Source organism: Nycticebus coucang, chromosome 19, assembly GCF_027406575.1.
Source record: "Nycticebus coucang isolate mNycCou1 chromosome 19, mNycCou1.pri, whole genome shotgun sequence".
Lineage (NCBI taxonomy): Eukaryota > Metazoa > Chordata > Mammalia > Primates > Lorisidae > Nycticebus > Nycticebus coucang.
In genome coordinates, this window is record NC_069798.1 from 4,636,354 (window position 1) to 4,661,656 (window position 25,303).

At 43.7% G+C, this 25,303-nt stretch overlaps 1 protein-coding gene across 5 annotated transcripts in view; it reads right to left on the reverse strand.

Moving 5' to 3' along the window:
- The window catches only part of PTPRM (protein tyrosine phosphatase receptor type M), an 810,424-nt gene that overhangs the window by 144,455 nt on the left and 640,666 nt on the right, over nt 1-25,303 (reverse strand). For 3 of the 5 annotated variants that reach the window (XM_053571259.1, XM_053571257.1, XM_053571261.1), the window contains 4 exons: nt 22,101-22,252; nt 17,843-17,917; nt 17,593-17,619; nt 12,610-12,797 (listed from right to left, as the gene is read on the reverse strand). In XM_053571259.1, coding sequence (XP_053427234.1) covers nt 12,610-12,797; nt 17,593-17,619; nt 17,843-17,917; nt 22,101-22,252 — 442 coding nt within the window. The remainder of the gene's footprint in view (nt 1-12,609; nt 12,798-17,592; nt 17,620-17,842; nt 17,918-22,100; nt 22,253-25,303) is intronic. The other 2 variants (XM_053571260.1, XM_053571258.1) reach the window with 1 other exon arrangement.

Consider the following 25,303-nt stretch of genomic DNA (forward strand, 5'->3'; position numbering starts at 1 on the left):
GGCTACGTCGAACAGTTTGATGAGAATATTTCAGATTGTATATACAACCAGCACATTGTACCCCTTGATTGCACTAATGTACACAGCTATGATTTAACAACAACAAAAAAAATGAACTGAAAATTCAATGAAGCTCTTTTCCAAGAATGAACACAAAATAAAGATATTTAAGTTAAACAAACAAAAAAAATATTAGGTAGAAATTTACTAAAAATTGATAGTGAGTTTATGAAACATTTTCCTTTCATTTTTATTTATACTTTTCTTAAAATTTCCAAATTTCTTTCAAAAATTATCTTTTATTTTTAAGAGAGAAGAATAATAAAATTGGGCTTGGAAAGATTTAAAAACAAATCAAGTACTCTGTATCCTTATAACTGGTCTTCAGCATTAAAACAGAGAAGAAAAATAAAAGAAAGCATTTTCTTTAGGCAGATAAATTATGTTAATAAGATTTATAGTATGTTCATTTTTAAAAAAGTAAGCTTAAGATATACTTAGTAATCAGTCAAGTAAAATATTTTAGTCATAAACTTGGCAAGGTAATCATGTGCATAATTACTTAAGGCACAGAAATACAATACATCTAAAAACATAGGCTGCATATGTATAATTAACACTGAATACATTATAATTATTCAGTATCTCCTATATGATTTCCCTAAAGTAAAGAGATGAAAGGTTTTCCTTGTCTCCCTAAAGGGCAATAATAGAAGATAAAGGGAATGGAGAAGATTTTTAAATCTATGGGATAATGTGTAATGTGGATGAATTCTAAACTTTGTTATATTTCTATCATGGACAAAAAACTGTCAGAGAATACAATGAAATAAATTGGAAAAGTTAGCATGTTCCCTTTCTTTCTTCATTGAAATGACAGGTTAAAATTATGATGGGCTCTAATTTAATATTATTTTGGCCTGAGTGATCCATGTAGCAATAATATGAATTTATGCAATATAAAATGTGAAACAAGTAATTAAAAACGTTTAGTCCATGCATTTCCTTATTATGCATGACTCTTAAAAACTGGGTCAGTGGGGATTAGAGACAGCAGGGATTAGACTGTGCGTGAGCATAACCACACTGCACACTGATAGAAAAATGTACAAAGCCATCACCTTACGTTTTCACTCACAGTTCCCACTGGTTTGGAAATGGGTGGCGGTAGAGTGAGAGTGGGAAGAAGTTGAAATGGAAGAAGAAACAGGAGAAAAAGATAGGAAGGGTATATCAGCACAGAAATCACCTCACTCAGAAACTCTGAATAAAATCAAAGCAGGCCACAGAGAAACAGAGATGTCTCCATGGATAACAGCAGTCTAAACAGCAGAGAAGTTCAGGCTGTGAACCCACACAGATCTCGAGACGCAGTCAGGGTCACTCACTCAGAAACATTCCATCCATGAGCCATCTCTGAGGTGGCTGTACTACCAAGGATGTCCTAGATATTTGTGAGAACCGGGTCTCACAGCTCATTAAAGCTGTTAATGGAAGCTGAACGATTTGCTGAACACTCCTGCGTTAGGAGTTAGCAGAGAGGATCTGGGGTCCACATCTATCTTCTTCTGATTCCCGATCCATTGTCCTTTTTGTGACACAACATCATTCTTTGAAAAAAAGGATTGACTTTTGACTGGGTTATTTTTTGTTTTCTTTAATCAAAGCTTAAGGCATTGTCTTGGCTCTGTCAAGAGTTAACAAGGTTGTCACTGTTAGGTTGTACCATTCCATCACAGAGAGATTCAACAACGTCCAGAGAGGACCTTTTAGAAAACCTTGGGCTTTCACGCATAACTCAGGTTTACAGATTCATCTTCCCCCTTCCTCCCTCTACAGGGGTGGCTAACAGGAGTGCAATGTGACAGGGAGGTGGCACGTAGAATCTAGGCCTCACGGGAGTCCAAGCTTGATTTTAGCCTGTTACTGGTCACTTCAGCTGAGCCAGGCTGGTGGATAACTTCAGATTGACTTTCCTGCAGGAAAGTCCAGCAGTCAAAAACTCCAGCAGTCAAAAACTAGAGCAGGGGAGGAGCACTGCTGGAGTGGCCTTGCCACAGAGCTGAGACCCGAATTGAGACGAACGGGCAGCTCTACTGCTGCTGTGCAGCTAAAACACCCCAGAGTTGGTGCTGTCAGCAGGGCCCAGGGCTGGACGGGTCCTCTGCCTAAGGACAAAATGCTGTTAAGAGCAAACACAACAGCCTAGAGGAAAACTAACACTGCTGTCATGAAATCACACGTCAAATCAGTGAAACACAGGTTAGTTTCCACAGGTCTGTGCCTCCATGGTGTTGTATGGGGGAAGTAATGTGAGTTAGTGGGATGTGCGGAGTGCACAGATGCTGGAATAAATTCTGTGATTCTACAGGGGCATGGCCTGGGGCAAGGCACTGAACCTCAGAGTCATTTTCTCCTCTGGAAAACGGGTGTGATAAGAATGTAACAGCACCGTGGTCAGTAGTATCTGTGTGTGTGTATTCTTTTTTCAGGGCTAACAGAGCAGGTGTTGGACAAAGGCAGGCACTGCTGACCCCGTCCATGTTCTAGAAACCCAGCAAGACTTATGAAAAGTCTCCCCCCCAAAAAACCTCACTTCCCCCTAAAATACTTACATGACAACACAAACTACCTTCATGAACCATTCCCAGAACTGTGTGTGATGACAGAGAGATTCTTCCTTGAATAGCGATGCTATGAAACGTATTGATGACCCACCTAGATAATTCTGCATTGCTTCTAGGAGGGGCGTGGAAGAGATGGGAGACCCCAACTGCCTCTCCTTTCACACACGTGACACACCACAGCACACTTCTGTGGCCACATGCGTGCAAGCTTTTCACACCAAGCCCTTCTCCTGTGGACTCCACCTGGGCGTCCTACCCTTCACTTCAATGTAATTCTGACATTTTCTACCTGCAGTCAGAGTCAGGTCCCACTGGCTGAGGGCTCGTCCCCAGGAGACAGGCAGGTCAGCTTCTCCTCTTCCGACTGGCTGGCTGCAGGTCAGCGTTCCCATGACCCGTCCTTGGTTTGATTAAAGTGTTGGCATGGCTCTTGGAACTCAGGGAAACGCTTCACATTTACTGAGTTATCAATAAAGGATACTATAAAGGACATACATGCCCAGCCAGGACAGAGGTGCACAAGCCTTGGTATAGGGGAGGGGCAGGAAGCTTCATCCCTCTGGGTGTACCCCTCTCAGCACCGCACCTACACCTACATGCGCAGCAACCCAGAAGTTCATCGTGTCTTGTTGTTCAAGAGTTTTCACATTGCTTAATGTCCAGCTGCTTCCAGCCCCCTTCCCAAGAGGTTAGTGGGTGCAATTTCCAAGACCAGTTTAAAATGATCAGATTCAACTCGGTCAGCATACTTCTGATCACATGCCGCTTAGCCTTGATGATTTGCACCATTCTGAGCTTATATTATTTAGTAGTTCTGTCCTTTTTATCATTTCCCCACACAGAAGTGTGTGCATTTAAATATACAGAAATTGATTTGGCAAATATGAAGTACAAAGCATAAATGCAAAATAATCAATTCAGCAAATATTTACCAGTGCTTATCAAATATCTACTGAATATATCAATTAATATATTGTCCATGGCATTATTAATTAATATGCTGCCTCTGTGTGACTGCGGAGGGGACAGCTGTTTCTGATGGGGAGAGCAGGGACAGCTTTGGGTGGCAGCTCACGTACGCTGGGTCTGAATGGGTCTGGAAGCCAAGCCCAAATGCGCAGTAGGGCCCAGAGCCCTGGAGCGTGAGACGGCAGGGAACAGGGCAGAGCTAGAGCTCTGTATGCAGAGGGAAAGGTGGCTACAGTTAAAATGAAAGCCTTGAAGACAGGCCAAAGTCTGAGCTTCCTGTTTTGGAAAGAACCTACAGCAAAGTTTGAGCATCAGTCAAACACACTCATATCTATGCCTCACAAAGAAAACAGGCTGTACAGCCGGGCAGTGTCGAAGGTGGGGGGACTACAGGTAGGGAGGTAAGTTTGGGTGTTCTGCGAGATGGTTGGCTGTGCAGGTGGGGCAGAGGGATGTGACTGCCAAAGCGGGGGGAGGAAAGGAGCCGGGACTGTGGCCTGCTGGTGTGGGGGTGCGGGAGAGAAAGGAGCAATGACAACTGTGAAAAATCTCCTTTGACCGTGTTAGTGGGTGGTGACAGCATCACACTAATCAAAAACAGGACTGATACCAGATCCCTATAAAGTCTGCAAATGCGGGCGTTCAAGCACACATCCTGTCCCTTCTGGGCCAGGCCCTCCTAGAAAGTGCTTGTGGTGGCCGACACTAAAAGTATGTTAACAAGTGGGGAAATTGCTTAACTTCTCTTGGGTTAGATAAAGAAAGTTCTAATAACTAGATTCAAGACGGAAATCAAAATGCTGCCCAGAAGTGCTCGGAAAAAATTGGAAAATGTCACCTGCCATGAATTACCATCAGCGGGAGCACAGAGATTTGTGGGAAATAACAATTTTTAATCTCATTTGCTGAAGTTTGAGCTTGTCTATGATGTCATCAGAGGCAAGGGCAAAAGGACAGCGGAAAAAAAAAAAATCAGCTAACGTGCCCGAGGCCCTGAAAGCAGGCTTTCGAAATGGAGTGCGCAGCAAATAAAATAGACACTTTTACATCAGTACTTTAGAAAAAAATAAACCCGTTACTCACAGCGAAGCCAACTCTCTCTAGAACATTACTTAAAAACATGCGGAAACTTTAATCCACCAAGAAAGCATCCCTAAACACACACACCTGACTTCCCCAAATAGCTCGAAGCCATCTCAAAATTTCAGGGAAAACTTTCTATCATTTTCTTGTGGACCTGGCTCACTATCTCCATAATAATTACAGGGGGAAAAAAAGCAAAAATGCCACAAATCACTTGGCTGCTTTGCCACCGGAGGCGCAGCTGCTGTGATCCTTAATGCACTTGTGGTGCCTGCCAATGCCTCCCCGCCCCCAGCCGTCCTTAGCTGTCAGGGGCTTATGGTTTTGTTTTGTTTGTTTTGTGTCCTGTGGGACAGAAAACAACCTGCGCTGATTGTGCCAACTGACTGACTCAGCTGGTGTCTCCGAATATGAAATGGGAGCTGAAAAGCACATCTGAGAAGTGTGCGGGCTGGAGGTGAGGGAGGGCGCCTCCCACGCTGGACGGCGCTCAGGATCCTGAGCCAGCTGTGCTCAGGCAGCCACTCCATCAGCCCAGACACACAAGTGCCTCTTATTCCACCTGCTCGTGCCTCTGTCGTCAAAAAACCAACCATGGGGCTGCTGTGCACTCATCTTGAAACGCAATTCTCTTTCTGCCGACTAACCAAACATGGGAGAGATGGGTGCCCGGGGCGTCGTCCTCCCTTACCCTGCTGCTGGGCTGGTTGAAAGTATCCTGGGGGACTGTCTTCTTCAGGAAAGAGCCTGTCCCACCTTAGGACTTCTGAAGATGGGGAATGAGAACTGGGCCTCTGCAGAGAGCAGGTGGTTTCCTGGGAATGTTTTTTTCCTTCCTTATAGGAGATACTCGTGGGCGGATCCCTCATGAAGGGCCTGGACCTTCTCAAGGAGTGAGTGAGTTCCCAGTCTGGTGACAGGGGATTGGTCCCCGCTGTTGTAAAGTGAGGCTCCTTCTCACATTCATTCATGACTTGACAAGTGTCTCCTTCCCCCTGGACCTTCTCTACTGTGTTTGACCCAGTATGAGACCCTCACCGGAAGCTGACAGATGATGATGGTGCCACGAGCCCGGGCTTCCTGTACCCCCAGTCTGGAGACCCTCTTCTCCTTACAAATAACCCTGCCTCAAGGGTTCTGTGACAGCCACACCAAGTGGACTAAGACAGCTGGCTCCTCCGAGGTGATAGGAATGTAAACAAAAAACTAGTGAGAATTTGGAGGGCAGGTGAGACACTTCTACAGCTTTGTCAAATACATACAAAGGTATCAAAATAAGATGTTGTGGTTGTATTTAATAAAATCCACTGTTTCACTTCGAAAGGGGGGAAGGGTGAGGAGAGAAGAGATATACAATCCAGATGTTAAGAAATGACCTACAACAACGGCTCTCAGCCTTCCTAATGCAGTTCCTGTGGGTCGCACCCCACGAGTTGAGAACCGCTGCTCTACAAGGAGCTACAAGGAGAAAGACAAGGCTAAAGAAAATCCAGGTTCTGCGGCAGACTGTACAGGCTGTCCCTAATCCGGAAGGTTTGCAAATAATGTCGTCAATTCCCCAGTTTACAATGAGTTAAAAAACAATCTCCATGTTCAATGATAAAATTAATCACCAGTGTCTGTGCCCTGGAGAGATATATATGAGAAAAGTAGGAGGGATGACAATGTTTTCTAAATATATTTAGATGCACATGTACACACACACACACACATTTTTTGAAGAGTACCCCGTTTCCCCGAAAATAAGACATCCTCCGAAAATAAGACCTACTCACAGGAAAGCTAAGACGTCCCCTGAAAATAAGGCCTAGCACATCTTTGGGAGCACACCTTAAAATAAGACATTTTCGGGGAAACAGAGTAGAATACAAAGATTTACTTAGGCTCCTGGTAAGTTTTAGCTCTAGTAACTGGAAAATTGTTGAGCCCCAGAGTAATGTTATTAGCTAATGAAGTAGTTGCCGTCTGAGCTTCTCACCATGTCCGATCTGGAAGTAGTTTACGATGGCTGCCCTTCCGTTGCCTTAATTTTACAGCCATAGCAAAACAATTGTTCAGAACAACATGCCGCTTTCCCACTTCAGGTTAAAGTCTTTGTGCTTGGATCCTTCAAGGGAATTAGAATCGGTTCAGAAATCAGGTGTCAACAAGGCCCTTTGGGGATGACAAGGGGGAGACCCTCACTCCGCACCCATGCAGTGCGGGGTCACCACCCCTTGGATCTGATGCTATCTTGAACACCTTGCAGCTCAGCCCTTGGGGCAACAGGAACAGGAGGGGGTGTGCTGTCAGGGCAGGTCTGAGGGTTCTGGGCTAAGCTGCAGAGTTGCGGCCAGTCTAATTGAATAGAATCTCTTCTTTTCAACTCCAACTGAGAAGGGCCCAAACATCTAGTGGCTAATTCCCACACTGTCCCTTTTGAGTGAAGTGATCTCCCTTCTCTGTTTCTAGGAAACCCACAGACGTCCCCCAGGGGGTGAGCACAGACTGCCCTTTGCTTGTTGGAAGCACAAACCGGCTCCTCTCTTGCAGCAACATCAACAAACTTGCCCTTTCCGCTTGCTCTTTCTCCTGAGATCCCTGCAGCACTCTCTGCTGACAACGTGCCATTTTCTGTTCAATTCAGCATGTTTACTTCTTTATTGCGATTCATGTCTGAGTTTCTTTGGAATCAAATTATTGCATCTCCCTGGTGAGATGTGCCATGTGACTATCTTGTTAGAACAAAATCAAATAAAAAATTTCACTGAGCACGCTGCATCGAGGCCCCACCACATGCTTCCCTCATGTTTGGACACACTTCTGTCGGCTACGTGACCAGTAATGAATCTTTCTAGTGTTCAGGCCAATTTTCAGACCCGACCGTCTTGGAAAAGATTAGGAGAAACTGGTTGAAATGGGTTCGACAGAGAGAATGTCGCTATTTCAGAAATGTTTTACAACCCAGATGACTGGTTTTCCTCATACACACAGATGGAAGAAAACACAAGGACTGAGCCATAGCCACGGCCAGAGCCGTTCTTCAGATTCTGTACCCGAGATGCTTCAATATTGAAGTAATTCACGGTGCTGGCAAGTTTGAAGCCACGCGTTCCGCAGCTGTTTGGTGGCTCGCCTTCCAAGTCACAAGAGATTTCCAGGCTTGCCGGGAGACTGTCTTGTCCTCAGTAATTCCTCAGATGAGTTATGATATTGGTGGCTGTTGTAGTAAGTATGATGTTTAATCCTCTGTGCTTCCTACTACGTTTTTTCATTGGACAAAGTTTCTTTCTCCCTTTTATTATTTTCAGCATCTATAATTACCTTTTAGACAACTCCTGTGGCCTCATGTAAAAAATATTTTAAAACTGAGCTGTTTGGAGGTGGGACACAATTCTAAGAAGGACTTTACCTAACAAATGCAATCAGTGTGACCTGGTTCTTTGTACCCTCAATGAATTCCCAACAATAAAAAAATAAACAAAACAAAACAAAACAAAACTGAGCTGTTCCTACTAAATAGATCTCCATCCAAGTATGGGATGAGAGTCACACTGAGCCATCTGAATTTTTCAGTGTGACACACAAGGCCCTTCATTATCACAGCTCTGCCCACCTTTGTCCCCAGCACCCCCACGCTGGGACACCCCATTCTGCTTTTGTGTTGGCCTGCACTGCCTCCTCCTTTCCCCTTCTCCTGGCCAACTCTCACCTATCTTCAAGGACAAGTCATCCTTACCACGGGCTGGCTCCGGTGCCCCACTGGCCTTCCAAGCATCCCTCGACACCTCCTGTCTGCTTTCTCCTGCCCTTCCAGCTTCTCGGGTGTTGGGATATGTATTTCTCCTCTGTATCTCGTCACCGAGCGCACTGTGTAATTTGTTAAATTAAAAACTCTTCTTCAAAACCTATTTTGCCAAAGGACACCAATACAACTAGTTTTTTTTTTTTTTAAGAGGATTATTCAGTTTACACTTACACTATTCCTCAGGCTTTCTAGGCTTAGCAATGAAGGATGACAGCACATATTTTAAGAGACTTATTTTCTCAGTTCTTAAACTCTTTATTTATTCTCAAGGTTTTTTTTTTTTTTTAATTTTTAAGTTACTATGGTATGTGGAGAGGAGATGACAACCCTACAGATGGAGCAGAATGTACGAACCTTTTCCATAAAGTGAGGGGCTCCCTCCATCCTCAGGCTGCCATGCCTGCCCGGGAGATGACAGAGTCGTACTGAGCCCTCAATACACCCATGACGTGCTTTCCCTACAAAGAACTTGGTGAGAACTTCTGCTTTTCAATCTTATTGAAAGTTACTATTTTTTTCTTACTATCCAGCACTTCCAATGAATGCTAATTATATGCCAGACACAGTTCTAGCACTTATGATGCATTAAATGATTTAACCCTCACAACACCCTTTTAGGTTCGTATTATAATGTTTTGTTTTTTTTGAGACAGCATCTCATTCTTTTGCCTAGCCCAGAGTGCAGTGGTGTCATCATAGCTCACTGCCACCTCAAATTCCTGGGCTCAAGAGATCCTCTCACCTCAGCCTCCCAGAGTGTTAGGACTACAGGTGTGAGCCACTGTGCCTAGCCTGATACTATAATTATTACATATTGCACATGAGACAACTGAGGCCCAGGGAGGTTAGATAACTGCCCAAGGTCACACAGCTAAGAAGCAGCGCTGAGTTTGAATGCAGAAAGTCTGGCCCAGCGCCTGCATCCCACACCCCAGTCTCTGAGTGGCACAGAGAACCCCACTACATTAATTGGCACCCAGCGCCCCTGATTCTGGGTATGTATTAACTGAAAAGATGCAGCCTTCACAGAGGGAGTGTTTTGCCAGATGTCTAAAAAGTAAATGAAACTAAAAAATTACCTAGGAATTTTCCAGTTCTGCACTAGCAAAACAACTCTCTGAGTGAGGGCAGAGTAGACTAGTGGACAGGTGGAGGGGCTGCACTGCTGGCTCAGAAGCCTCACTGTGGCTCCACGAGATGTGGGCACATTACTCAGCAACACATTCTTCTGAGGTGTCTGCTCCCCCCTGCAACCATGGTCAGGTGCACTCAGCCACCATCATCCATCTTCACTTGCCATGTCTTCCACCCCAGCAGAGTAGGGTCCTCCCGCCAACCACGGCATCCCCCGGAGTGTGGGGTCCTCCCGCCAACCACGGCATCCCCCAGCAGGGTGGGGTCCTCCCGCCAACCACGGCATCCCCCAGCAGGGTGGGGTCCTCCCGCCAACCACGGCACCCCCCAGCAGGGTGGGGTCCTCCCGCCAACCACGGCACCCCCCAGCAGGGTGGGGTCCTCCCGCCAACCACGGCACCCCCCAGCAGGGTGGGGTCCTCCCGCCAACCACGGCATCCCCCAGCAGGGTGGGGTCCTCCCGCCAACCACTGCATCCCCCAGCAGGGTGGGGTCCTCCCACCAACCACAGCATCCCCCAGCAGAGTAGGGTCCTCCCGCCAAGCATGGCATCCCCCAGCAGGGTGGGGTCCTCCCGCCAAGCATGGCATCCCCCAGCAGGGTGGGGTTCTCCCGCCAAGCATGGCATCCCCCAGCAGGGTGGGATCAGGGCAGGATTATCCTCCCAGTACTTCCCATCCCATCTTTCTCCCAGTAGTTCCTTCCTCATTTCCTCTCCAGTGTATGTTGTTTTTCCATGTCTTCTCTTCTTTCCTTTTCTTTTTTTAACTGATAATGGTTTTGGAGTTTTAAAAGTATTTATTTTTTAGCAGTAGTAACTGATAACTGAATAGCGAAATGAAAAAAGGAGTTTTTTGAAATGTAATTAATACATTTAATTTTGGGAATTCAATGAATTGTTAGTCATATTATGTTAAGTGAGTATAAAATATTTTAGTTTACACTTATGAATCCTATTTCCTGAGGAGATCTGAGTGGAAAATAAATTTTGTACATCTTTTGGGTAAGCACTGTCATAATGTATTATAGCAGGTAGAAAGCCACGAGAGAGGTTTTTGTAAATAGTCCAAGGAAAGGTGGACTCAGGTTATTTTATGAATTGTTATTTGAGCCTAAAACTAATCTCTTTGACATTAACATCTATAATAAACATTTGATTGACGCCTGCATTCAGAATACAGGATAGAACAAAGACATCATCCCTCTTCATGACCTTGTTTTCTCAATAACCTAATTTTGTCTTTCATAAGATATTAATATTTTAACTCTTAATCCTATTAATTCCTAAGCTAGGCTTTAAAAGTGAATGAGGAAATATGCAAAGGCACTCAGTTTCATTGACGTATGCATTGAATTGCTAAAGATAAATTAAAAAACTTCAGGGTTGCTAAAATGCAGAACTTCATCTGAAAATACTTCTTCCTGGACTTCACATCAAACCTGGGGGCCTGGTTTGGATTGTTTCTTAGCCGTCTTCAGAGCTGAGGTCACTGGCAACACACCAGGATGTGCATATTAACAAAGCAAATGGTGTCTGTCTGCTTTGGTCCAAAGACTTAACTCTTACAAGGAACACGGCGGTGGCCCAACCAGTAGTGGTGCTTGTGTGCTGCTCTGACTGCTAGAATGAGTCTTTGATGATCCAGCTGGGAACAGGAGCTGACGCCAAGACAATGCAGCACTCAGGGCATAAAGCAAAATATTGTGAGGAAGAAGAGGATGAAAATCATAGGCCATAGAGGTGGTGGGAGTTGATTTTAAAAATGCGCTAATTACAGGCAACATGTTTCCCAACTATGAAGAGCTGCTTAGGTATACATGAGACCAGAACCACATTCTAAGACTTAAAAAGCCACACATTTATATACTTCTGTTTTTATTCTGTGTAAGCATGTTACTTTATTAATGACTGTAAACTAATTTTAGTAACATAATAAAAGCAGTCCGACCTTCCTGACTTGCCACCCCCCACCCACAAACATATGTGCTTCTTAGAGTCGGATGTCTTGAAGTTAATTTACTCTCTTCAGTTCTTATATGACCTTCCAACAGAACTAGCTAATGACCCAGACTGTGAAAGAGGTAAGCCCTACATTTTATATACAGTGGGAGAACATCACCATTCCTGGAAATGCCGCCGACAGCTGTCCACAACGAGCCCAGGACAGAAGCATGCTCTCTGGGCTCGCTGGACAGTGGCAGGTGTCACAGCCATGATGGTCACTAATCCCTACTACAGGGCATTGCTGGGTAGTCCATAATTGCTTTATGGGGACAATTTCTTCCTGAGATAACAGCTATAAAATCATTAGGATTCAACATCATACTAAATAAGAGGAAAAGCCAAGGAAGGCAATCCAGAATGGGGAAGGAGACATAAACGAAAACTTAACCCTGACGGAAGAAAAGAGAGAAAAAAGAAAAGAGTGGGGAGGGGAAAAGCAGCCGGAAGGTCTGTTTTCACTGCATATTATGCAGAACAAAGCAAAACATAAGAGTGTTCTTCCTCTTTCCATCTAATACATGTGAACGTCTTGGTAGTAAGTCTTATCCTCAAAATGGAAATAGATCCATGAACTATACAACTGGCCCCTTGCACCTGAGGGTTCTACATCATGGATTCCACCAGTCGAGGATCCCTGGGTAAAGGGCTCTTCTACAACCTGAACTTTATCTTGGACGTGAGAACAATGTAACTTAAAAATTAATTTGAAATAAAAAAAAAGTGAACTGAGGGAAAAATACAGTAATCTCGGGATTTGAAATCCATGGGTATGGAGGCCAACTCTCTGCGTCCTTGGGTTCTGCAGGGCTCACTGTGAAACTTGAGCACATGGCATCCGGTATCCAGAGTGTCGGTCCTGGAGCCAATCCCAGGGGATACTGAGGAATGGCTACACCTGGTCCCTCTCTGGCGTCTCTCGTGGGGTTCAGCTGGATTCCTGAATGAGCCAGGAGCACAGTACCTGAGGGAACCGGGAAAAGCCCTGGCATGGAGTGGGTGCTCACCTCATATTCCTCCTTGAAGCCGTAGCCCTCGGCACACTTCATCTGTGTGATGTGCTGCAGGAGGTCTGCCACGCGGATGGCGGGGTGGAGCTGCCCGGTCTGATAGGGCACGTCAGCTGCCTCACGCTTCTTGTAAGTATGGGACTGCACCAGGCTACTGGTATCACTGGCCATTGTATGGGTTTCATCTAGGAAAAGAAGGCCAGGGAGAAAATGAGGGCAGGCCTAGAAGCTCAGCTGGCATCCCTGAGAGGGCTCAGAAGCTGGCCGCTGACATCCCCTCAACCTATGGCTGCAAAATTCCCTACGATGGCTTAGCCAAAAAGAAAAGTTAAATGTTTAGAGATTTAAATGGGGTTGGCAATACCGATAAGAATGTGCAGAAAGCCTTGGTTTTTACAAAGCAGTCCAAACGATAACATTGCTTTTACAAAACTAATTGATAAGGGCCCATTAGCCTTTTGGTGCTAAAGTTTGTGGAAGTTTCAGTCTGAAACTTCACCAAGACCTGGTGCAAAAACCAGCCTCGTATTCTTCCAAACATTAGTAACTAGTTTGTATGATGATGTAAATAAACTCTGCACAGATGTTCTGTGAGCAAAATAAAAGAGCACAAAATGGTTTGGCTTGTAAAGCTAGCGATGGAAATGTGGGCTCCACACGATATCAAAGAAGAGTAAAAAAATGAAAGGGAAACTTGGTCTGGGGATAATGGTTTGAGGAGTCACTTTGCATGCTCCGGTGTCAGAAAGCTTGACAAAATATTGTGGACAAACACATCACACATGGGATGTTGTACGACAGCAAACATGCAGGCCAGCTCAGAGCAGGACCAGCTGGCTCCGTCAGAAGCTACCGGGTGAGACACACACTCCCACTCCCTCCACAGCTTTTCCAGGGGGTGAACTGGGGGAACTTACCATTTATTGGCACTTTTAAGAAGATACATATCGGGAGAAAAAAAAGGAGGAGAAAGAGGAAACAGGGCATAAGCAATAGTACTGAGTGAATAATTACAGGTAGTTTTTATTTTCTGCTTTAATTTTTCAGTTAAGTTTTCTATTCAAAGGTGGTCAGAGGGCAAAGCCTCAATTTTCCCATCATACTAGGATGGAGGTGCTTAAGTACTCGATAACAAAAAAAGAGGTTAAAATTAGTATTATAATTGCCTTTCATCCCCCATGAACCAAGTAATGACTAAGTCTTATTTGTATTCAACACATTTTCTCATTTAAATTTCTTGAATAAGTCAACCAAATTGTACTATAAAATTAATGTCAAAATTTGGTCAAATAAGCCTAAAGAGGCTATATTTTAATGGAAGACTACTAGTAAATGAGGTTAATGAACTACAAAAATGATAGCTATTAAAAATGTCTTAGGCGGAAAGTGCTATTAGATTAAGAATTCTCCATTCTACAGGTTAACTCATTGTAATGTCTTTAGCTGTTTTATAATCAAGAATGAGTACTGTCAAAATATAACGCTAAAGTCACTGAATATGAGAATATTTGGGTGGTGCCTGTGGCTCAAAGGAGTAGGGCACCGCCTCCATACACCAGAGGTAGTGGGTTCAAACCTGGCCCTGGCCAAAAACTGCAAAAAAAAAAAAAAAAAAAAAAATCAAAATTGATTTCAGATATAAATAATTAAGACATAAAAGATATATCAATTTTTTTTAAAAATTACTAGTTTGTCAATAGGGAATTCAGCTACAGTTATGTAAAAAAAATTAAAAAAAATTTTTTTAACTGAGAAGTTCAGCACCAAAGGACATTTAGTCTAGGGGTGCTGGGTTAGCAGGGCCTGAACCCTCATTTCTGTCCGCATCGCAAAGCCCCTGGGACGCATGGTATGAAAGGTGGTAACAAGTGTGTAGCTATGTTGCTGCTGCTGAAATGGCGCCTGGATCACTACAAGGTGGCTAAAGACACAAAGACAAATAAAAAAGGGTGGGAAGTTGATTTTATGATTTTTTTTTTCATTTGGATTTGCTTTGAAATTTAGCAACTCATACGCTCCCATTTTTTTTTTAAACAGTCACAAATACACCTGGAAATTTTCACATCAGATTTGTTCACTGACAACTGCCAAGTTTTATAAACAGGGACACAGGACCCCCCCCCCCCCCACACACACACCAAAGTACTGAATCCCTTGAGCTTTTAGTGACTGCAGTAGGGAAGTTCTTGTTCTTTATACTAAAATAAATGGGACGTTAATTAGTTTCCCCTCTGTACCTCTCCCGTTCTCTCGGTTTTGTGCCTTGTGGGATGAACATAATTAACATGCCCTCCATTGTGGGCTGACCTTCTAAACTTCCCCTAAATGATTTGGGCCTTTCGCGTGGCTGTGCAGCAACCTAGCAATGCTCTGATCTTGGGGAAGTTGCAAATCCACAGAGATCCAACCACCGTCACTATTGTGTATAATCAGCCTGCACCTCGTCACGCCATCTTGGCCTCATTACTAGTGTGGAACATGCCTTTAAAGCATTTAAACACCACCAAGTCCATCTAAGAAAAGAGCGTTGTTAGCTAGTACATACATGTGGAAGGGGCAAGAGAGGACTTCTCCTTCAGTATCTGTTAGGAAATTGGATCACCTATGTGACTAGGAATTCTTGATTCCACAAAGATTAGTGATTAATCAGTTTTCTGTCACTTCTTTAAAAAGGATCACTACCGATAAAATATATCATTTATCATTAATTTCCCTTATGTGTTAAAAAATTACCCCCAATTATTTCTTAATTAAGAATAATGACTAAGAGGAAATCAGAACTAAAGTTTCTCACTTAACAGTTCTGGGTTTCTAAGAACTGAAAATGAACTCTGCTTACATTCTTTAATGAAATTATCTTGAATTTTTTACAAACTAGCTGAAAAACTACATTGAAATTAATGCTATATTTTTGAAACAGAGGAGGTTCTATCTGTCCATCCAGCCATCTATATTTTTGCAAGCAATGAGCTACTGATGTACTTAAGGTCAACGCATTAGAGCTGAGCCCCTCAGTAGGAGGGAGGTGAGGGTACTAGGCGATTCAGTTGTGTGAGCTCTGTCTGATGCACAACAAAGCATTTCTTCTTGTCTTAGTGTAAATTCTAACTGCTACTATCCTTCAGAAGTGCTAGAGCAGCCGTAGAGCTTGTTGTCTTCTCCTGGCTTCAAGCAATAACCTACCTGTCCTTATCATGCAGCACGTAGACTCACATTTGCACGAGTAATGTGTGAGGAAGCCCATTTTTGAGTATTGCCACTGGTGATGTTGGTACCTACGTACACGGCTGTACGTGTAACAGTTACTGGTCTAGCTGGCTGACTTCTTTTTCTACAACGGGCATCATTTTTTTGCTACTTGTATTGCCCGTGCAAGTAAATTCTCTTTTGGTAAAGAAGCCTAACCACCTTTAAACGATGTCATTAATGTTCATAATGACAAAGCAGTGACTTTAAAAAATGATATTTGTTTAATAAGCTTATCTTAATCCTGCTGTGCAATCTGAACGGTTCCTTCCTTCTGACAATGCACGTCTCAGCCCTCCCCACGGTCCCCAAGGTCAGAATTATCTACTGGAGGAACCTCAGGATGAATGCCACAGCACACAAAGAAATCACAAATCTTTGCTTACCAAAAGATTCTGCAAATGTCATTTGCATGCAGATTACATTGTTCTGGTGCCTAAGATTAGCCTGTGCCCCTCACTTGGATAAAGAATAAAAACGAAGCTTTATTCCCCTCAGAATTGGTATCAAAAGGTTTGGGGGGAGGGGATTTTGTGGGCTTTGTTAGCCCTCAAAATGATGTAGAATTCAAAAATTCTCTTTCTTAAAACTTCTAGCTTAGTTCATTTTCTTTCCCCTCAGGCAACAAATTTGCTTAAGCCCAGAGAACACCGTACATAAAATAAAAATTATCCTGTATGCAAATATCAAACTTAGAGAAAAGAGAAGCACAGGGGAAAAAAATTATGAGGCAAAGATATAAACCCTTATAAAGAGACTTAAGGAGGAGAAGTCGAATAGCTGAGGATGGAAGCCTTGCTACAATGAATTGTTCTATACCTTGAAGCCGTTTTTGTGGTGCTCCCCCTCGGTAAGGTTAGTGGCAGAAAGAGAACACAGCCGGGAAACACTCGGGGTTATTTTTGCGCCTCAAATGCAACTGCAGCTCATGCTTGCTTGGTTATCACAGCCAGGCAATGCCATTTTCCTCCTCACCCTTCTTACATTGGACAAATGAGATTCTTTTCCTGTAACCCCCTGCTGCGAATATTTCATACTTTAAATGCATTCTGCCCCAATGGGCTAACATTTTAGTTCATTTCTATGACACCTGACACACAATAAGCCTCATGATTATAAGGTGCCATCTTGTCATTTTGCTGCTGAGATTGTCAGCTCCTTTGAGACTTCACTCTGTGACAGTCACTTTGGAATGCTGAAGGGCGCCCCGAGGGGCACCAAGGATGGTAGGGGGCCAAAACTCTATTGTGATCCTTTTTCTGCATAACATGAGGCATAATTAGAAAAATGCTATTTTTGAAATTGAAGTTTTCAGAGCTTAGCAATCAGTGAAAATAATGAGAAGCTATTTTCACTTTTATGACTATCACATTTGACAGAATTCCACTCCCGGAAGTACACAGCTGGGGGAGGACATGGGTTTCTTCCTTAGGCTTGGAACTAAATGTAAATGCTGAACGCAGAAAGGGAGGACACTGGAGCTGGGATTGTTCCTTTGAACCTTTTGGTATCACGCCCAACATACATGCAGCAAACCTTCTTATCAACGATGATGTTTCAACTAAGTTCTTTTCTCCTCTGACCTTGCCCACCTTCCCAAGGCCGCCCACCACACCCAGGTGCTGCTCAGAATCACTGCATCATACAGAACTAAAACTGCACTCTCCTCCAGAGTGGCCACTGACTTTCTAAATGACACCTGCAATTAACTGTGGTAAAGGGAAATGTTCTCACCTAAAATTGCGGTTGGCACAAATGGGTCTGTCATACACCGTAAGCAGGTCAATGCAGAGAAAGTAAAAAGAGAGAGAACAGTAAATGGTTGATGAATGGTCCCCCAATTTCTGCACAGAAAGGCATAGAAAGCATTGGGTTACAACATCTCAAACACAGTAAGCTCCTAAAGCATCACGGATTGCACAGGGAGGCTGACTGACTGGCTGTCCAGGGGTAACGAGGGATGAAAAACGGAAAGATCTGTTACCTGGGTAATAGGAATTAGGCACCGACGTGCTCAGCGTATTCGTTTTCATGGTAAAGGATGATGGTGAAGACACAGCTGTAAATAGAAGAAAGGGTGGTCAGCAGCTGTCAAGGGGTAATACTTGCTCTTTGAGGACAGACCACTTTGAGATCACTGCAGCAACTCCATGCTGGTGGAGGCGGCTGGTGGGAAGAAACCTCTGAGAGGCACTGACTTCTGCATGGTAAATATCCCCATTCCCAGGTGTTTCTGGGTAGCTACTTGTCCTTTAGAACAGCGGTCCCCAAACTTTTTGGCACCAGGGACAGATTTCATGGAAGACAATATTGAATTTTTCCATAGACTGGGGAATGGTTTCAGGATGAGTAAAGCACATTTCCACCTCAGATCATTAAGCATTAGACTCTCACAAGGAACGTAGACCCTAGATCCCTCACGTGTGCAATTTACAGTAGGGTAGGGTTTGTACGCCTAGGAGATGCTAATGCCTCCACTTACCTGACAGGAGTGGGGTCCAGGTGGTGACGTGAGCACTGGGAGCCTCTGTAAATACAGGTGAAGCTTTCTGCTCACCGCCCGGTTTCCTAATAGGCCAACAGATGATATGGGGGCTGGGGAGCGACCGCAGCTTTAGAAGACAAGCTCGGCCTTAACACTTACAGTCTTTTACCTCCCAAATGAAGAGAAAATCCACCGGCACAGCCACCATTTTGGACAGAGAAACTCATAGGATTTCTGTTTTGATTTTTAGGCTTTGCTTATAGAATTCTGCTATCAGGCTGAGCTGAATTTTGTAACAAAAAGTTGAAAAATGCGTTCACATGTGGCTTTTTGAGAATATTCTGAACATGAATGCTTCTGTAGTTTGCTAAGTCCTCTGCTTCCTCATAATTTGGATATGCAGAGAACCTTCCACAGTGACATGACCTGGTTTTTGAAGAGTAAAGGTGAAATTCTCTGTGTACCATACATAGGTAAAGGCTCCTGCCTTCATATTGCTCTGTCAGTCTTTTAAATACTTACAAAAATGCTTTTTTTTTTTTCCCTTTGGAAAAGCCCTCTGGAACGCTCAAGATTAGACTAAATACCTTCTCTTCCTCCCTGCTATCAAGAGAGTAAGTCAATCCCATCTAATTTATCTGATTTCACTGAAAATGGATCTTTTCTGTTTTTTAGGAGACATTTTAAACTCTCTTCAAATGTCTTAATTGATTAGTATTTTAAAAACACTTTAATTTCGTTAAGGTATAAAGATTTGAATGGGCTCAGGAGGTTAAACTCAAGTCTAAATCTTAACTCCCCTGATGTAGTTATATGATCTATACAGCTGAGTTCCTGATCAGACACTAACACACAATTACATCATTGTGTTTATGGGAAGCACAACCCTTCCTGTTATGGAGACGGTCTAATCCTTTTTTTTTTTTTTTTTTATTTGAGACAGAGTCTCACTATTTCGTCCTTGGTAGAGTGCCGTGGTGTCACAGCCCACAGCAACCTCAAATTGCTGAGCTCAAGCGATCCTCTTGCCTCAGCCTCCCAAGTAGCTGGGACTACAGGCTCCTGCCACAATGCCTGGCTAGACAGTCTAATTATTCTGGTGACGTGTTAATATATTTTAAGTCTCTAGGAGAAGTTCCTTTAGGAGAGTGCTTTTACCTGCATTTATATTTTTAATGTGTAGAATTAGTAAATGACAGAGCAAGGACCAGAACCCAGCTCTCTGTCATGTTCAAGATATTTTTTCTAAAATAGAGAAGTATCACATTTCTATTTCATGTTTATAGAAAGTTGTCAGGAAAAAAAGAGAGCAACCTATGAAAACAAGAATGAAAAAAAAAAGCAAATAAAGAACCAATAAAATATGCCAGGGTCAACGAGAATAATGCCTCCTTATTACCTGCAGAAATTTTTATGTGGATGGCAAAAATGTGCAAAGCAGATATAAAATAACTATATTTATTTTCACCTTTTCAATAAAATAAGATATTTTAAAATACTTTCATCTTTGAGCATGAACATTAAACCCACCATCCAGATCTATTTTTCTGTCTGTAGCACATTAAAGCAGATGGCATGACTCTTCTTTGCTTTGGTAGACCAGTTATTCCCACTCTCATAAATGTGTTCGTGCTCATTTTTAAACTCTTAAATTTCATTTTTCTCAAAAGTTACTCACTCACAATTTCTAGCACTTTCCCCCAGCGCTAAAAGATCTCACACACCCCTGTGCTTGTTGTAGTTGTGGTGCTGGGAGCCTCGTGGTCTACTGAATACTTTTCCTGAAAGTTTCTTCCTTAGGAACTGTTCTCTAAAGACATCAAGAGAGTCCCAGGGTAAAGTTTACCTTGAGGGTCACCCTCATAAATGAGATCTGATGAGGCTCATTGTTCAAAGAGCAGAAGGAAAATGGAAAGTCTACGGTAGTGTTTCTTCCTTGGGCTTAACAGAAGGGAGACCTAAAATGATGCCCAACAGCCCGTCAGCTGTGGAAGGGGCCTAACTTCTGCTTCTTCAGCAGTTCCTTTTGCAGGAACATATTTGGATTTCCATAGATACATTCACTTTTTCAAAAGTAACTGCCCAATTAAACTTCTTGTCCAGAGGCAAATGTTCCCTGTTGTCCACACTTCAAATGCCTAGGAACTGCCGATACAGGTTACTGCTCTTTGGGTGAGTAATTCCAAGTAAATTTATTCTGGAGGAATATCACCATGAAATAGAAAGTTTGGAGCCTTAGTGGGTTATTCTGGAAAGTGAGAAACTGCATCAGTGTGGTCCCTTTCCTACTGACACTCAAGAAATAGCTGCTGCCACCCAAGTTCTGAACTGCGTGTGATGGGAAGGGCTCCGCCAACCCCAGCCCACCACAGACGCACCACAGGTTGCTTTATTTTGACAGTTGATGTCTTAGAAATTTTTTTTAAGGAATAATATAATGTCTGCTACTAAAACCCAGATAATTCTATGAAAAAGTGGGAAGTCCTTTATGGTGACCTGAGACACTATAGCTTCTATTACCTGTGCTGGAAATGAAGGAAGGATGAAGGCCAGAATCGGAAACAGCAGCTCGGCCTGGTCACTGGCACCAAACCAGTGTGGGCTGCACGCAGGCCACTGGGCCAGGAGCACGTGTGGAACAAAGGGATTGGGAGGGTAAGGGGGACAACTGTGGCTGTTACAGCAGGAGGAACATACATGAGACTGAGTCCTGTGCAGCCCAGCAGGGCCTGGGAGGGACACAAAGTTTGGGACTGGCACGTGTGCTGACCACAGTGTGATCCACAAGGACTGGAAGGGCCTGAACAGGACAGAGCAGATGGTCAGGACAGTAGCCCACACTGTCCAAGCTACCATCTGTCACCCCTTCCACACAGCACTCTGTGCTCCTTCTGGTTTTCAGTCCCTGCCCCTCCAGAGTTTACGTGCACCTTTTTGTTAGTTAACATTAATAGCTGCACTTAGATTCCACCCCCATGCTGGACGGCATCCTGATTAAGTAGCTGGCATCAGCAGTGGCCTGTGGCACAGATTTCACACAGTAAAGGAACCCTTGACCTTGGACTCAGTGAGTGTGTGCCCTGAGCCACACAGCCATGAACATGCCCCTGGTCTCTGAGAAGACAAGATCACCAGGGATAGAGCAATTGTTCCTCTTGCACGTCATAGATTCAATCTAATTGTTAGTTTCCTAAAATAATGCCTTGTACCTGGATTACAGGTGGAAGTACCGGGAGGTATCAGCTGAGCTCGATTTACCCACCTGGTGTGAAGAGTGAGACTTGTGAAGTTGAAATACAGTTTAATTTATTAATTGTCACTAATAGCCCCATAATAAAGGCAGAAGCTGTCAGCTAAACAAATAAACAATTAACTTGTTACTGCCATTTAGTGAACTGTTTTATAACAGGCTTCCCTCATGTAATTCCACACCTGGCTAGCTTACAAATGGGATTGGAAGAGCAAAAGGGATGATGAAAAACAGGTGCCTTCTTCCTCAAGCAGAGGAAAGGCTTTATGCCGCTGCTCTCTCCAGCTGTACTTAAATGTCCCCGTAGTTTCCTGTGCTCTTTGACCTGGTGCTGTGGCCTTTGGAACATCTCTGCTAAGCAACCCATGGTGTGTAAGAGTTTTTAGGATCATTTAAAATGACAGAAAAAAACCTATATGATATACAAATTCTTTGGAAGCTCTTTTTGTGTTTTAATCCTGGAAAACCAGAGAGAAGTGTTCAGAGCCAAGAAGCAGGTGCACTCACATCTCCCATTCAGATTGTGTGTGTCCATGAATGAGAAGGCCTCGTCGCAGTTTGTGCCCTGCTCGGCGTAGCTCTTGTCCATGGAGTTCACCATCACAGTCATCTCCTGCCGGGTGCTACTCAGAGTCTCCTTCCGCTTCTTGGCCAGTTTCCTTAGGACAAAGAGTTCAATTAAGTAGATGTGCATTTGAACGGACTGTGGAGTTCTGACATGTGTATAACAGGATGTTCAGAAATAACTTCTACTGAATTAAACAGATTCATTCAGAGACTGGTGTATTCTACATTCTACACATCAGGTCCTCCGCCAGGCTGCAGACACAGGGGTGGAAACAGCTGCTGCTTATCCTCAACAAAACCACAGCCTAAAACATTCTGTTTCTGCTACTATAAATGAAATCAAATGACCCGTGATCCCGGGACAACACAATCATAATCCGCTTACTGACATGCTCCCGTGGTTTTTAAAGTTTTAAATTATTATCTACATTGCCATACAAAGAGAAGATTCACCCTAGGAACCAGGTAAAACTGAAATAATCCAAGGATGGACCTAAAAGGCATGTTTTAAGCCTAAAGAAAAGAACCAGGCAAGGAGGGAAGAAAGTACAGTGGAGGATGAGCATACAAAGTCAGGATCAGACCCAGAGACGGGGGAGGACGGAGGAGCGTGGGTCTCAGAAGGATCAGGGGAGCATGTGCTGAACTCTCAGAAGGCCATGACCCCGCCCGCCCCAAACCCCAGATGAACCCTCTAGTGCCCCACTGAGCTCTGTCAATTCTACAGAGCTACGCAGGGCTATGTCATGTTGCTGGGCTCCCAGCAAGGTCAGCAGGAGTGACTCATCACTGTCCTTCCCTCAGCGGAAGAGAAAGAAAAAAGGCTGAGATGGCAGAGCAATTTCTAGTTCTTTTGGAGATATAAGTTAATCCTGGTCTCTGCATCCTGCTCACTGACCGCCAAAAACTCATCATCTAAGACTACAGATACTGGATGGGCGTGGTGGCTCTCGCCTGTAATCCTAGCACTCTGGGATGCCGAAACAGGAGGATCATTTGTGCTCAGGAGTTCGAGATCAGCCTGAACAGGAATGAGACCCTGTCTCTACTAAAAATAGAAAAACTAGCCAGGTGTTCTGGTGGGTACCTGTAGTCTAAGCTACTTGGGAGACTGAGGCAAGAGGATCACTTGAGCCCAAGAGCTTGAGGTTGCTATGAGTTATGACACCACAGGCACTCTACGCAGGGTGACAGAGTGAGACTTTGTCAAAAAATAAATAACTAAATAAGGGCCTAGTTCGGTGGCTCACACCTGTAATCCTAGCACTCTGGGAATCCGAGGCAGGTGGATTGCCTGAGGTCAGGCATTCAAGACCAGCCTGAGCAAGAGTGAGACTCCGTCTCTAAAAATAGCCAGCTGTTGTAGTGAGCAGCTACTTGGGAGGCTGAGGCAAGAGGATTATTTGAGTCTAGGAGTTTGAGGTTGTGTGAGCTATAACACCACAGCACTCTGCCGAGGGTGACAAAATGAGACTCTGTCTCAAAAATAAAATAAAATAAAATAAAATAAAATAAAAAATAAATAGGGTGGCATCTGTGGTTCAGTGGCCACATACACCAGGGCTGGCAGGTTTGAACCCGACCCGGGCCAGCTAAAACAATAGCGATAAAAAAAAATAGCCAGGTACTGTAGTCCCAGCTACTTGGGAGGCTGAGGCAAGAGAATCACTGAGCCCAAGAATTTGAGGTAGCTGTGACACCACTGTACTCTACCGAGGGCGACCCAGTAAGACTCTGTCTCAAAAAAACGAAACCAAAGGAAAACAAAACAAAAAATAAAATTAAATTAAAAATACCCGTACACAATTAAAAATACCTGTACAAAAGCTGTAAGAACCTAAGCAAAACTAACACAAATAAACAATCAAAATTTTATAGATCTTATCCCAAAGGTGATTGTCTGCTTAAGGAGTAGACACAAGGTGGGAAGGTTTACGAAGGCCATAGCACCATGGTACCAAAAAACCTGCGCCTTAAAATGTTCTAATTCTGCCCAAGTACCTAGCAGCATCTACAAAAGAAAATGGCAGCTGTTTCTAGTAAATCATCTTGACACTGATTGACCCAGGACACAGTAGAATTGAAAGTCAGCCACGTAATCAAAATCACACCCATATTAGGTGATTGCTAATGCAGAGGAAGCCGCTGACAACATTAGACCATATGGATAATCTTTATTATCATTTCTAAATCACACATAATCCAACTGCTTCCCTGCCTGTAGTTATAATAATCTTTTAATTTCATACTTTGAAGGCAGAGGGTTTCATTAATAAGTTGCCTTTTTCATTGCGAAAAGTTGTTGGAAAAAAGATATATTTTTAAACTGAAAAATGAAAATTACCTACAACATCTCTGGTGGTGGTAAAGTTAAAAAGATTTGAAAGGTAAGTTTGTGTAACTTCCCTGGGCACTGACACCCCTCTCTTGCCACATGTCATCCTCGATTGAACTTCTTCAGAACCGCCCAGCCCTGGGCTGGGCGCGGATGTTCTCAGCAGAGGCTGTGCGGGCCCCCTCTCCGTAGCCGCACTCATGACAATACATCTTCTCTCCACTTCTGACTGCCAGCTCACAGAGAAAACATGCTTAGGCCAGGTCTCCCCAGGAATGCTGAAGTGGAGGATTGAGATAATTAGCTCCATAATTCAAGAAAAATGCCCACTTTTTGCTTGACTTTCTTTGATTTACTTTGGACTGATTTATGAAGCTAATTGCCTCCATATTCTTTTTTGTGCTGCCTCTAAAGAGAGGCCTCGTGAACTTCGCAAGACTTCTGTCTTTGCTTTTTCTCGTTTAAATCCCTCTAATTCTAAAGGTTAGGAAATGACAGCTCATGCCTTTCTTGTGTGGTTGGTGGGCGGGGGGAGGGATGTATGTGCTAATAAAAGCTGTGCTTGTACTTGAAAAAATTTTCTCCTTTCTAATCCTCCATATGCATGAGCTAATTTCACTGATGTCACGCTAATCGCTCCGTGGCTGATCTTCTTTAAGCACAAAAGAGCTGCAGAAGGACCCGTGAGAGCACACTCATGTACAGCAGGGGCCCAGTCAGAGACCCACAGCGCAGACTCCATGACCGTGAATCTCCTCTTGACCCAGCTCCCAACGTCCTCAGCAAGGCTTCCTATGTTTTTTTTTTT